Below are 14,363 nucleotides of genomic sequence, written 5' to 3'. Positions count from 1 at the left end.
TGTGGTTTAAATTTACCCTTTTTACAGTTTGAAAAGCCAGGAAGTTTTTCTTTATTTTTTCAGCTTAAAACTTTATAAATGTGCGTAATCTAGATTTAAAGGACAGTTTATTACCATTATGACTTGGAAGGAAACAGTTTATTTTCAAAACTCTGCGTGCAGGGAAGAGGTGAAAGAAACAAAATGGTCCCCGGCTACACAAGGGTAAAAAAAAGTGAGAATGTGGGGATTTGATCAGTTTGAATTAAAAGGTAGCATCTCTGCTTCTGCTGTTTCAATTTTGAGTCTAATCCAGTGGACAGCTTTTTACCCACAAAGCAACAAAGCAACTGAGTGACATCATTGGACGTGATTTATCAGATTGCATGCAGCTTTCTCTGGAGCCACAGAAGACTAACCCCCAATTTCCACTGGATACGTCTCCGCTGCGTTGCGTCTCCGCCACGCCAGCGGAGCAAATACGTTTCACTTTAGTCAATGTGTCAATCCCCACCAGGTCCGCTGCGCTGCGTATCCGCTCCGTCCCAGCTCCGGCAGTCCGGAGCTCTCCGGCACAGATACGCAGGACTTCTATATCTAGCGGATGCGGGAGCACGACGCAGCAATTCAGCTGAATTTAGCACCGAGCAGACAGGAAGTCAAGGGCTAAAATAACAAACAGCATCCGGTCACCTTTCAAAATAAAACACTCGGTGTTGACACCAGCACACAAATCTCAAAAAAGAGACCACCACAAGCTCTTCTGCTAATCCCTCGGTCGGGAACACTTTGTGTTATTGTTTTTAATAACACATGCCTATAACTGCGGTCGTGAGTGATCATGTGATTATCGTGGGAACTCCTCTGCCTCGTGAGCCAGCTGTCTACCGTACTGCGCCGCAGCGGACTCAAACCGCAACCGGTGGGGATTGCCGGACGGCGGAGCAAAACCGGATCGGAGCTGCAACGCAGCGGACACATATCCAGTGGAAATTGGGGGTAAATACTAACTTTTGTATGTGCAGTCCAACCAGTCTCGGTGGAGTTACCCTTTAAGTGTTTACTTGATGGTAAGTAACTTATTACATTTACTTTGGTTAGAAAAGTTATTTCTTTGGTTACTTGTACATTTTTCAAGTCTGTAATTTCACTCATACTTAAGTATGCACTACACCATGTCATTTAGTTACTTTAAAAATGATAATTAAGTAAAATTTAAATTAATACCTCAACCTTTCATCTGCATTTTTGTCACCAATTAGGCTGTCCGCTCACAAACGGACCAATGGAAACCCTGACATACAGACAGCATAAAAATAGCCTGTGCTGCTGAACAGAGTCGGAGCTCATTTAGACTGAAGATTTGGAGAAACTGATCGATTGATAATACATTAACACTAACGGTAATTATAAATAGAGTATTGTTTGAGAATCTATTGTACTTTTACCTAAGTATTTTTCTAATACCAGTATATTAACTTGGAATTGAGTAATATCTCAGAATTGTAACTGTACTCTTGTCTGAGTAGTGAGATTTTCTAGCCCCGCTCATGGCACAGCAGAGAACGAATGATTAAATAATGCACATGATTAATGAAAAATTAATAAAGAAAAATCCCTGAAACCTCTGGTGCTCCTCAGTATTTTGATGACTGAAGTTTTATGAGCTGGAAACGGGTCATCTAAAATGGTCTCTCGCACATGAAGTGTTTCTGTGCTCGTTTCTAAGAGGTCTAAATGGTACCACACCGTGTTGAATCAGATAAAAGTGATCCGTGGTCAGTCAATTAAGAGTTTTTCAGGTCAGTGTTGGACACGTACAGTGTTCCTGATAGAAAAAGGTTGGTTCTACTCTGTGACTCGACATTAAGGCCCGCTCCTGTGTTGTCTTCTTTGTACAGTAACAGGCGCAGTGATGCCTGAGTCAGTAGGACACTGCCTGCTGCTGTTTCAGTCTCATCTGACATGAAGACGTTTAGTCACATCTACTGCCATGTGGATGTTGGAAGTGGGCTTTTCCCTCACAGAGCACTCACAGACGTTTACATGGACCCAAAAGAAGAGAGTGTGAGGACCCTCAACGGCCTCCGCACGAACCTGAAACGACACACTGACATTGCGTGTGACCGCTTGAGCAATATGAATGCAGCCATGAACGGCAGTCTTGCGGCTTCCAAAGCCCCTACTAGAGCGATGACTCATTGTGTTCTTTCCTTAGACATATGCAGTCGAGGCAGTTTAAAAAAAAATATGGTGCTTCTTAAAAACAAGGTCATTGATTTTTCGTTTTGGATGAATGCTTATGCAATCAAGCTGAGTCCATATTTGTTTTTCTTTCATGCGGGAACCAGGCTGGTCTCAGGGGTGGTGGGGGGGTACAGGTCTGGCTTAGGGGACACCCTTCTTTGCTTTTTTTCCCCCGCATTCAGTGGTGGTCACCTTTGCGCTTTGAGTGAACAACACTGCCAGGAACGATGGAGGCCGAGCCGTGATCTAATAACAGCTGACACACTGGTGGGGAGTAGCTGTGAACAAACCACTCTGCTGCTGCTGCTGCTGCTGCTGCTGCCGCTCTACCAGAAACCACAGTCACATTCAGCCATCTGGAAGGTGCCTCATTGTTTACAGATGCAGCAATGCGGAAAAGGAAAAATATCTGCACTCTCCCAGGTTTAATTTCATCTCAGGCCATTTACCTATTGTAGCTCATCTGCCTCCAACCTGAGCGCGGCAGTAATAGAACTCTGTTGCCCTCAGCCGTAACACCTCTCTGCCGCTCAGAGAAGGTGGCTAAGGCTGCCTGAGCAGCCACGGAGAGGCATTTATCAGTGTCAGACACACCGCACAGAGGACTCACTGCAACACAGTTGTCAGCATAATTTGGCTGCCTCATAATCTCCGACTCTGCAGCCCCGGGGATTATTCAACTTTTACCTCTTTTCAGTGGCAAGTAATATCTTTCTATGTTTGCTTCTGGGCGCAGAGGGCTATCTGAGCCCAGAGCAAGGCCGACTTGCGTTTGGACCGCGTGACCAGGTAGCAAATGACTTGGCATTTACAGATGAGGAGGAGTCGCGCAATTACAACCTCATTTGACAGTCAGAGAATTAAAAATAATGCAGAGTTAATGAGAGAAAATTCAAATTGGGCCTCCAAAGGGAAAGAATTACATTGCTGCTTAGGCTCCTACAATGTTGTTTAAACAAGTGGAACACTGTGAAGATACAAAGCTTATTTCCTCTGTCAGCTGAAGTGAGTGGATTTGAGAAAAGGTGTGAGGTAAAGCGCAATATATATATATATATATGTGTGTGTATGTATATATATATATATATATATATATATATATTCACAAACTTAACTATATACGTATATATATATATATATATATATATATATATACGTATATAGTTAAGTTTTCTTAAACTTTTTAAAGCTAGCAAATTGTTATTAAGGTTAAAAAGGAGTCTATATCTGTTAGAAGTGTCATATATATGATATATATATATATATATATATATATATATATATATATATATATATATATATATATATATATATATATAGTTTAAGAAAACTTAACTGTTAATAAATACATAATAAAGTACACATTAATCTAAATTAAGTCGTGAAATAAGCTTTGTGAATGTAAAGCAATGACACTATAGGTAAGTTTAACCCTCCCAATATGTAATGCTATTATATAAACAATTATACGAAAATCTTAACTGTTTTATTAACATTCACAAGCAGTTTATAAGATGTTGACAAATGTCTTATTTAAGTGTTTATAAATGTCCTATAATCATTTATTATGCAATTATTAAGACTTATAAGATGCTTAATTGCATTAACAAGAGTGCATAGGGACTTATGAAGGCCTTATTCTCTATCCATTAATACTTATTAGGAGTACGTTGATATAAAAGCTTTGACTTCTTATCCTGTGATAATATAATTCAGCTCAATCATTGTCGGTTTCAGCCCAACTATCATCACAGGGTAGTCCAAACGGTTCAGGTTAGCATTGGTGCTCAGGATTTTCCTGTGTGTCTCGGATAGTCACTGATTGACCACATTTAGCATCACCAGATCAGACAATGATCGTGAGGGTTGTTTATTAAGGTTAACGATAAACAAATAAAGGAATGAAGTCTTGCATGGTTGTACATAAACAGAAAAAACACTGGTTGAATCCATATGGTCTGCACCTTTCCATACAGGCTAACAAACACCCTTAAATGATCAATGAAAAAGTCGTTATAGATAACAGAGAAGAATAACTTAACAACAGGCAGGAAGGCAGCATATCACCACCTCCTCTCATTGAAAGCTTCAGTTGAAAGCCACTGAAAGACTGTGTTGACTTAATTAGATAATTCTAATAGGAAGTGTATTGCAAGTCCTTTAAACTAAAGTAACTGTCATGTCAAGTTTATCTATCTACCAAAGGTTATTTGTTTTGAATCATTATAAAATGACCTCATCCTGTCTTCCCCTTCAGTCAAGGTCACAAATACATTTCTGTTCTGTAAATCCTATTGTAGAAATGACTGTATCTTAATTATCATGTATTCTATGAGACACTGAACGTATTAAAAGAGAAGGATGACTGTATCGGTCAGATTGGTTGCTGCGTATGATCTCCTACTCCTTGGAAAAAAGGGGAATTTTGTTCAATCCAGGAGGAACTCTGCCGTCATCAACGGTAATGAGCGGGTTAAATCATCCTCCGCAGGCTCGGTCTGCACGTTTTTCCATTTCTTGCCAAGGCTTGTGATGTTTGCTCTCGCCAGGACAACTCAATCGGTATTAGACTGCACACATCTTTGAAAGGACTGCGTTACATTGATATGCTTTTGCAATCTTGTAGAGTGTAATTGCAGACTGGGTGTTAGAATAGAGACGTACTGGAGTGACCAGCATAAATAACATTTGTTAAAGTTCAATAAATACAATAACGACTTGAAGTCAGCACATGTAGTGTTTCTGTGTAATAAAGGATCTGTCATTCTAATTGTGTTGTTCTGTGTAGAGAGAGGGGCATTTTTTGGAAAATGAGGCGTTTGCTTTCAGCTCTTTATTGTCACTGTCCCGTGGTGATATTTATAGACATCTTAAGGGCACACATTAAGATATGTTCGAATTATAGTCACAACTAGGTAAATATGGACATGAATGAAGAAGCAGTGAGATTTGAACAAGATAATTGTAAAAAAAAAAAAAAAAGAGAAACATATATAAATGCTAGTAATTTGGACTAGTCTTCTCAGACAGGAAGTCCCAGAGCTGAGGAGCCTGCAGCAAGAAGACCCTCGGTAATAAGGTGAGGTTTGAGAAGCACCACATCCTGCCTAAGGATCCAACGAGCCTCTCATGGGGGAAGGACATTTCTAAAATATAGCCGGGAGCATGGCCATGTAGTAGCTCTTTAAACATTAACATTAAAGGCTTAAAATCAATTTCAAAACTCCAGGGAAGCCAGAGAAGAGACGCAAGAAAGGCCGAATGTCTTCTCATCTCCTGGAATTAGTTGAGCGGTGGGCAGCAACACTTTGGGTTTGCTGGAGGCAGGCAATTGACTTTTAGAAAGGAAAGTGAAACATTCCAAAAAGCCTAGAATATAACAACCAACTTCTCCAATATCTGTGGTAACTCGACAAAAAAACAACACATTTTGGAAATGTTCCTAAACTGCAGTAAACAACTCTGCATCATCCTACTCACTCGGTAACTGAAGTAGATGGGGTCTCATTTGAAAATGTAAAAAAAAAAAAAAAAACAACTGACAAGCTTCCAGAGAGGTATGATGCTTTTCAGCTTTACCAGACAAAACCATAAGTAATTTACCTTTTCCATATTCTGCAGGTCTGTAGTGTCCTCATTTTTATTTTACATCGTGTTGATTGCTCTGGTTATGTGAGGAATGACGCACCTTGGACCTTAGTTCCATGGCTGCTATTATGTGTATCATTTCCTATGCAAAGTATGGTACAGTCTGTATCTCAAGCAGCTCGTCCTTATCAGAAAAAACGACCACATGAGTGAGTCATGATTACAGCATCAAAAGAGGAAGTCAGGTGAAGAGGTACAATGTACAACACAGTAAGCAGTGCAAGGAGCTCCGTGATGGACGGTAAGGTCAAACAAGCACAGAACTTTTCACTCACAAATGCTATTGTCCACTGTGAAAAACAAAATCGATGGTCACATTTGCCAAAGACAATATGTCACTCAAGTCATGGAAGCTACTTAGATGCGTTGGTAAATAATGTGAGTAACAGTAATTTCAAGCCAATCCACAATGTATTCCTAAACCTAACCAGACTGTGATCGCACCAGGTACCTGTACACCTGCAATGATCATGTTGTTTTGGAAACAGTATTAATGTTGTTTTGGGGATCTGGCAATTGACCCATCCAGTCATTTAGGTACGAGGATGTGTTGGCATAAAAGTCAGCTCGAGGACCCCTACAGACTTGCTGATTTTGGACAGCCCTTGGCATGTCCCTGTTAACTCTACACTACTGCCAAGAAAGACTTGTGCAAGTATGGATGGGACTTTGACTTCCCTGCTGCTGAGATATGATGCCTCACAGCTGCACTTAAGGTCAATCATATTCACCTTTTGACCTCTGACATTTGTTGTAATCTTTTCAATGTGTAACCAGTCAGATGACAGCTTACTGCAGTGTTAAGGAAAAGCTAACAGTATTCTAGGTTTCTAAGATCCCAGGCACATCTGTTGCCACCTTAAAACAACATTGTCTTGGTAGGAAGAAATAAGCATGGAGGAGGTAGGGAATGCCTGCTTGTATTCTTGTTCTGTGACACTTTATAAGTATATGAATGAGACCAGGTACTTGTCACAGTCATGTCCTTGTCAAGTCTTATTAGCTCTTCAGACCCAAAACGTACTTAAGGTTTCACTCTCACTGGATCCAGTGTGTAGATAGTGAGCCTCAAGGAACCATGGAGACCTTTGGTTTAGAAGGTCTTCTAAGGTCTGTTCTATTAAAGTGCCATGTTACATTTGACTTTGTTGCTCTGAATCTCAACCAAACAACCTTTTTTAACCACAGTCAGTGACTCATGAATACGTCAAACACATCAGGAAGGTTACAGACCAGAATTTATCCTGGGAGTAAAAACTCTGGCTACACAAGTCTTTTTTGTGTTCCACAGTGCCCTTATTATGTAACCCTCCCCAGGGGCCTTACCTGAGCCAGGGTTGTGTTTAGCTGTGTCTGAGGATGTGTGAGAGGTGGAGGTGGAGGCCAACCTCTGGTCTGAACTCATGTTATCCTGGCCAAGAGATGAGCTGGACTTTCTAGGCTTCTTGTCTGTCAGGTGCAGTGGGGAGCTTTTCTTGGGCGGCGGCAGTGGTCTTCGTGGCCTTGCTGTGGCGTTGACCTTCAGCCAGGCTTGGGCTTTGTACTCTACAATCTCTCCGTAGTTAGCTCGTGTCACCCGGCACTCGTACAGTCCTTCGTCATTCTTGCCGACTCTGGAGATCTGCAGCTTGTGTGAGATGTCGTTGCCCTGGACCTTCACAGTCTGTTAGAGTAATTAAAAGAGACCACAGTGTCATAACAGTGGAAGATATGATGGGATACAACAGGGCTTCATTACACATCATGCCACTTTATTCTACAACCTGCTACAGTGCATGACTATTACACTGTATATACATATATAGTATGTATATATATATATATATATCTATATATCTATATATCTATCTATATCTATATATATCTATGTATATATATGTATATATATCTATCTCTCTCTCTCTCTCTCTCTCTCTCTCTCTCTCTCTCTCTCTCTATATATATATACATATATATATATATATATATATATATATATATATATATATATATATATATATATGCGAGAGAGAGAGAGAGAGAGAGAGAGAGATAAGCAGATAAAAGTGTTTCTTAAAGTTGTGGCTATGTAAGATTAATAACTTATTATTTTTACTAGGGAAATTTCTCATCATTTGAACCCTTGCGGATCCAAGTATCTAAGAAATGAATACAATCTTCAAATTTATACAAATTGAAATGTGGTGGCTACAAGAAAGCTTGAATACTTGTCCTTTTTAATTTGTTATTTTGTATAAATGTCCTCATTTATTTATGTTTTTATCAGTACATTACATTTACCTTATTTCCTGTACCCATGTTGAACGTATTGTTGTAGTGAGAGGTGAGTCGTGCCATCCAAATTTTATCATCAAGCCCATTTGTTCTGCTTGTGTTTTTATGTTATATGTTGTTATTCATGAGTGATATAATAAAGTTTGGACACACCAATTAAAAACAGTCTTAAGATTATTGTGAAACAATGTCAACTTTGTTTGTTTGCAGCTTCTTTCCTCACTCTTCTACCTCTTGAACTCAAACCTCGATATATCTTCATTAGTGCGCTGCTTTAATTTCAATGACGTATACAACCCAGATAAGTCAGAATCTGACCTGGTTTCAGACATTAAGAATAGCCATAATAATTACACAGAAATAGCCAGTCCTCCTGCTGATGGTCCTGTTTGCTTATGGAGGTCATACAGTGGGAGCACTATTACATTAAAGCCGTTTCATAACAAAAACTCTGCAGGACATTTAAATACTGTCATGAACCTTGAGGCCTCTGGACTACCTCTGGAATGGGAATAGGATACGAGCAGCACTGGAGCTAATATGATTTATTTTTTTATTGGCCTGAGCACAAAACTGTGCTGCTGGTTTCTTGAGGTGGACTGAATATCTCCTGTCACCGCACACATGTGTTTATATGGCAACTTCAACCCACACATTACATTATGAAGTAGGTTTCTTACTGAGAAAATGGTTATAGATATAAACGTTAGGCTGCCAGCCGGTAATGTATGTCTTTAAACAGGCATTAGGGTACTTAATCGCAAAGATGCACCAGTCTTGTAAATCCAATATCTCCATAAAGCAGTCCTGCTTATTCTGTTGCCTACAATCGCCCAGTGCATTAGGGAGCATTTAATACCTTGTGAGATACAGCAAAGAAAAAGCTCTGAGTTGACACATTTCTATATTGACTTATGATCCTATCACCCAACCGAGGCAGTGTCAAATGAAAGGATATCTTATCTTGGCATTTTGGAAGGTAAGGTTAGTTTATTCATGCAGAGGTGTTAAGACGTCATCTACGGGAGCCCCACGTTGGCCTGTACAGCCTTGAAAGCAGTGCAACCTTCTTCGTTGTCTATCCATATTAATCTGGGCAGCTTAACTGGATGTGCTGGTGGGGCTGATAAATATGTGAATACTTAGTGGTACATGGCAGATCTATGCTGACATATGCCAAACCTGTCTACTAGAATTCACATCCGTACACAACTTCTTTGGGTTTTTTTTTTAACCAAATTCCTTTGACGGAAACATAATAAACTGAATCCCGTTTACTGGCGATGTCCCCCCCCCCCCCCCGTCCACAGAGAGCTCCATTGTTGTTCTCCACAGAGGTCATTGGAAGGTTGGGGTAAGCAGCAGGCAAACAAAGCACAGGAGTTTGGCACTGGAGACCGGGGCTTGCATCCGAGTCCCACATGTGCTTAAGTGTAGACAGAAACAACAACAGCAAAAATGGTCTTGTTTTGTGCTCCGCGACACATTTCGACTCTTTTAACTTCAACAATGTGCAGATGTGTTGGATGTGATGATGTTGCAGATTGATTTTTAATGGAAACATTTCCTTGTTTCTGATAAAAAACATTGTTGGCGTTATGTCTCTCTCTCGAAACATACAGAGTTTGCTTAAGCAAAGTTTGGAGTCATTTTGGGACTGAGGGTTTCATATGCAAGTAACATCAGTACAGTCTGGAGCTCTGCAATGCCAAATGCGTCCCAGGGCAGCCTCGTGTAGACCCCTTACAACTGCAAACCTTTCTCTTCTGTTACAGGGACACAACATTTCAAAGAGTAACAGCCCGTCTGTGTATTGTCTAGGAGACCTCAGTGGTTGGTTTAGGGAATGGGATACCTGCCGTCCGTGTGGTCGCTGATGTTCTTAAAGGAAAACAATGGCTTCACTCAGTCCTAAAGATAAGTCCATTATTACAACTGGTATACTGGTTACTTTTACAATAATACTACAGTTTTGTGGCCTGTGGTGGAGTCATTCTAACAGGCTGGCCACACTGACACCTGTGCGTGGCATTACGACACCCTTGGCTGCGTGAGTCGCGGGGCTCACAAGCGCATTGAGCGAGGCTGCAGCAGCGCTTCATGTAGAGATTCACAGTCTAGCCTACTTCCACCGCGACAGGCACGTGGTTCACAGCAAAAGTAGCGCTGAAAACGACCTGTAGACAATCATATGGACATCACTGCAGCATTTCGCTACAGTTTTAATGTCTGTATCTGTAGAATATGTCACCGAAAAGAAGAGTTTTTTTTTTTTCTTCTTTGCACTAATTTTCTTTTCTTCAATCCCTCAGTAGTTTTATTTGTTTTGTTGTTTGTATGTTCAATTAGATGTTACTTAATTTTCCAAAATATGACCTGGAGACTTTCTATGTTTGAAATGCTACTGGACCTATATGCAGTGTGTATTTTGACAAGAGTGTTTCAGTAAAATAACATGTAGAGTCCAGCAGCTTGGCTACCTGACCATAAATTAGAAAAACATCATAAATTGGGTTGCATAATTGTTAAAGTTCTGGTCTCTAGCTTTGTTTGATAATCCCATGACCCCACACGGGTGCCTGGCCAATCCTAGCGCTTGAATACTCCGGAGGGGCTTGTCTTTGCAAGATTGTATAATAACACGTCCACTACTTTCGGGTGGCAACAAACAAATCTGTGAGAAATTGAGGCAGAAGATTTACACACACATTTTTTTAAACTCCTGTTTATAAGCACATCATAGAAAATGAGTTGTTTTTTTTTTGTTTTCTTATTTCAAAAGGGCAGTAGGGAAACAGCTCGTTTTTTAAAATTTTGGTTTTCTCATTTCAAAATGAAAATCTGTTGGCTGCCATGTACACGGACCCTATGTTATTATCATTCATTTTACTTTTTGTAAGTGCTCGTTTCATCTCAGATGTGCCTTCCGCTTAACACTGACCACTTTGCTAATGTAGATGTAGTTTTGTGAGATGTGAGATGTAGCCAAGCAGCCTGAAAATCTTGCCCTGCTTTACGTACTATGTTCTTTACTCTGGGAAAACCCGGAATGTAGCTGCATTGCTGAAGAAGTGAAACAGGGTAAGAAGCGTATGTTCCTCAGTCGATGCTCGTTACTCCAGGTTATCATCACCCAGAGAAATGACGACCCTAATACATACAAAAACAGGTCTAGCCATGGGTAACCTTGATCCTGGACCTGCCTGCCACTTCAAATTACATGATGTGACATTTGCCTCGACTCTCTGATTATCTGAGGACTCCAGTGAGGTCATTATGTTCACATATTGCGTGGCGCAGCGGACACACAAAGCACATACACTGTGGCGAGAATAAAAAGGGGCGGAGCAGTTTGCCGGGGCATGAGCGCAGGAAGGGAACCACTTTGACAGTAATAATACAGTGCCGCTGATTTCACTGATTAGCTCCTTTCTCTGCTTGAAGGTGTATTATTCAGGGAAATCAGCTGCTGTTGTGTTTGCTCTGAATGAAACGGCGCCAACCTCGGGTGACGGTGAGCATTCGAGAAGCCGGGGACCGTGACTGTAGGGGATGCGTGTTCTTCAACTTACACTTATTTTTGTCCCCTCGTCGTCAGGATCAGGCTCTGCTATCATCTCCATCTGGGAAGACAGGAAGCAACAGAGAGAGAAAGAAAAGCATTAGCAAAGTGAGAGCAGGATACACTGGAGCTCTCGGAGTTGCTCTGAGGATACAGTCAAAGATGTATTTTTGGCACGTCTGGTCTCAGCCCCCCCCCCTTAAAAAACAGTTACGAAATTACTACAGCAACTTTAAAAAAAGCACCATCTATCTGCCGATGGTTATGAATCTTTCATTCTGGCATCAACCCACGGTTTACTCGCCGACTGAGTGACTGCGTCCCTACTGTTCTGCCTTTAAAAAATAAATGCACAAAGATGTCTCTCTTTTTTTTTTTTGCAACAGTTTTTGATTCATTTTTAGGCTCTGTGAGTGGCTCTGTAGACAAATTAGAGACAGCTTCGAGACGTCGCAGCGTATCAAGGTGAAAAGGCGGTTCAGGACCGGGATACTGTGTGACAAACTAACAGCCTTCTGAGACAAATCGTGCCTCAGAACCTCCATCAGTCTCTGCCGTAAAAAAAAAAAGTAATGTTACCCATGAAAACTTATGACAAATAATAAATGTCAGAAGGCCTGGAATAGATTTTCAGATAAAAAATAAAAAATAAAAAAAATTGAAAGTTCAAAACCCCAAAACACTGAACAGCAGCTCCGGGGCTCAAAAAATGCCCCTCGTCCGAGCCCCGGTGACATAATTCTAGCACGGTGGCAAAGCACTGAGCCTACAGCCTACATCATGGACTGGGCATTGATTTTAGAGGCTATAATTTATTTATCCCACATCGGATGCCAAATGGATGTGTGCCCGGAAAAAAAAAAAAAAAAAAGTCTGCTGACTACAAAGCTGAAGAGGAGCAAGAGCGCTGCAGCAGAAAAAGACTCAAGAGGAGGAGGAGGAGGAGAAGGCAGTTCCTCCAGAGGACGTGGAATCTATACACACACACACACACACACACACACACACAAAAAAGAAGGGCAGGAGTAGGGATAAGATGGCTACTTATGAGCATTTGCAGCAGAGAGCGTTCCTTCAAGTGCTGTAATTACCTCGGAGGAACCGTGCACTTTTCTCTGGAGGGTGTTCGGCAGACAGGTGATTAATGAGCAGAATTAGGAGCCATAGCTTTCACTGTCTGCATGTATGCATGACTCTTACATCTCCCCTCCACAGATGGACCTGGCATTCTCCATTGTAGCAGGGAGACGTCTTTAACGGCGAGGCAGGATTAATTGTCCCCCGGTCTTGGCGTCGGACTGTTTCAAGTCATCAATTTCAGCCTTCTCTTTTTTACAAACTTCACAGCGGTTATATGGGCTGGATGTGCGAGTCTATATATGTCACCTGAGGAGGATAAACTTAGAGGTCCAGCAGAGGTACTGATGCTCCGATGCTCCGGTCCAGTCTGCACACGGCGTTCAGGAAAACATGGTCGCGGTGACAAATAAGATGCAGGAAAACAGTTTAATTGCTTCTCAAACATTTTGTTATCGGAAATCCTATGGGGTTATTAAAATGGATCGGATTTAATTTCCCAGTGCCTGGTGTCTAATAGCACCATGTTTGGCAACACTTTATAATAACCACGATTTATCCAGCATTTTATTGTTTGTTATCAGTGAAATTACCATCAGCTAAAGTTGAATTAATTATGAATTTCCCATTTAGTAATGATCGGCGAACAGGAATATCATCTGAAATAAGTTAAAGTTTACACATCTGTACAACTGTCATACTCTGAATGGTACCTCTGCCTGTATAATCAGCTGTGGCTCTGGATGAGCTTCATCAAGTCAGAGAGTAGAACCCTGATGATGTCAGCGGGTCAGTTAAACAGGTCAGGTGTTTACAAGACAGGTGGGGTCTGAAGAAAAGACATTATGGGATGCAGAATGTTATTGGACTCTAACCCTACCTACGACTGAAACGACCCAAATCATAAATAAATAATGAAACAACCTAAAATGTCTCTCAGTAGAGTGCATACTTCCACCAAGGCCCAACAGTGCCCTTTTGTCCTCACTTCTAGATAAGATACGGCTGACTGTTTTTCGCAAAGATCAACGCTTTGTTCCCTGAGAAATTAACAAAAATGTTCAACAAAATAATAATGAAACCCTAACCCTAACCTCTTGATACAGATCCACACCGAAAGTTGATGGGGTCTGTTCCTGGTCGACACCCATCATCCTTCCCGGTTTGGCGGAAATCCGTTCTTTTTTTTTAGTTTTTGCTTTATCCTTCTGCCCAAACAAGCAAATAACAAACAAATGAAAAAGAAGAAAAAAAACAAACAAAAAAACAAAAACAGGGCATCAAGAATCACACATACCGATATTAGAAGCGTTTAAAAAGATTTCCATGTAAATGAGTGAATAAATGAATAGACACACATTAAAACTTAATTAAGTAGATGATATTTCAGGCTTGAATTACTCGATGGTACCAACACTGCACAAAGGAGTGCTCCTGTCAACAGTTTCATCTGGGTGTTTTTTTTTTTTTTTATAGCCCTACTTCAGTGTGATGTACGTTGATGAGTCACACTGTTCACAAAATGTATTGACATGTTACTTAATTTTACTTGCTTTACTTTGAGAAAGTGATCGGA

At 40.8% G+C, this 14,363-nt stretch overlaps 1 protein-coding gene across 1 annotated transcript in view; it reads right to left on the bottom strand.

The window, feature by feature from the left end:
* Positions 1–14,363, bottom strand: part of vstm2a (V-set and transmembrane domain containing 2A) — an 88,501-nt gene that overhangs the window by 19,413 nt on the left and 54,725 nt on the right. Inside the window, exons 3-4 of the mRNA XM_030398688.1 lie at positions 11,721–11,771; positions 7,201–7,537 (exon numbers count right to left, since the gene is read on the bottom strand). Coding sequence (XP_030254548.1) covers positions 7,201–7,537; positions 11,721–11,771 — 388 coding nt within the window. The remainder of the gene's footprint in view (positions 1–7,200; positions 7,538–11,720; positions 11,772–14,363) is intronic.

This window comes from Sparus aurata, chromosome 19 (genome assembly GCF_900880675.1).
Source record: "Sparus aurata chromosome 19, fSpaAur1.1, whole genome shotgun sequence".
NCBI classification, from domain to species: Eukaryota; Metazoa; Chordata; class Actinopteri; order Spariformes; family Sparidae; genus Sparus; species Sparus aurata.
The sequence above is the reverse complement of the archived record's forward strand: the minus strand, read 5'-3'. Positions and strand labels throughout refer to the sequence as shown.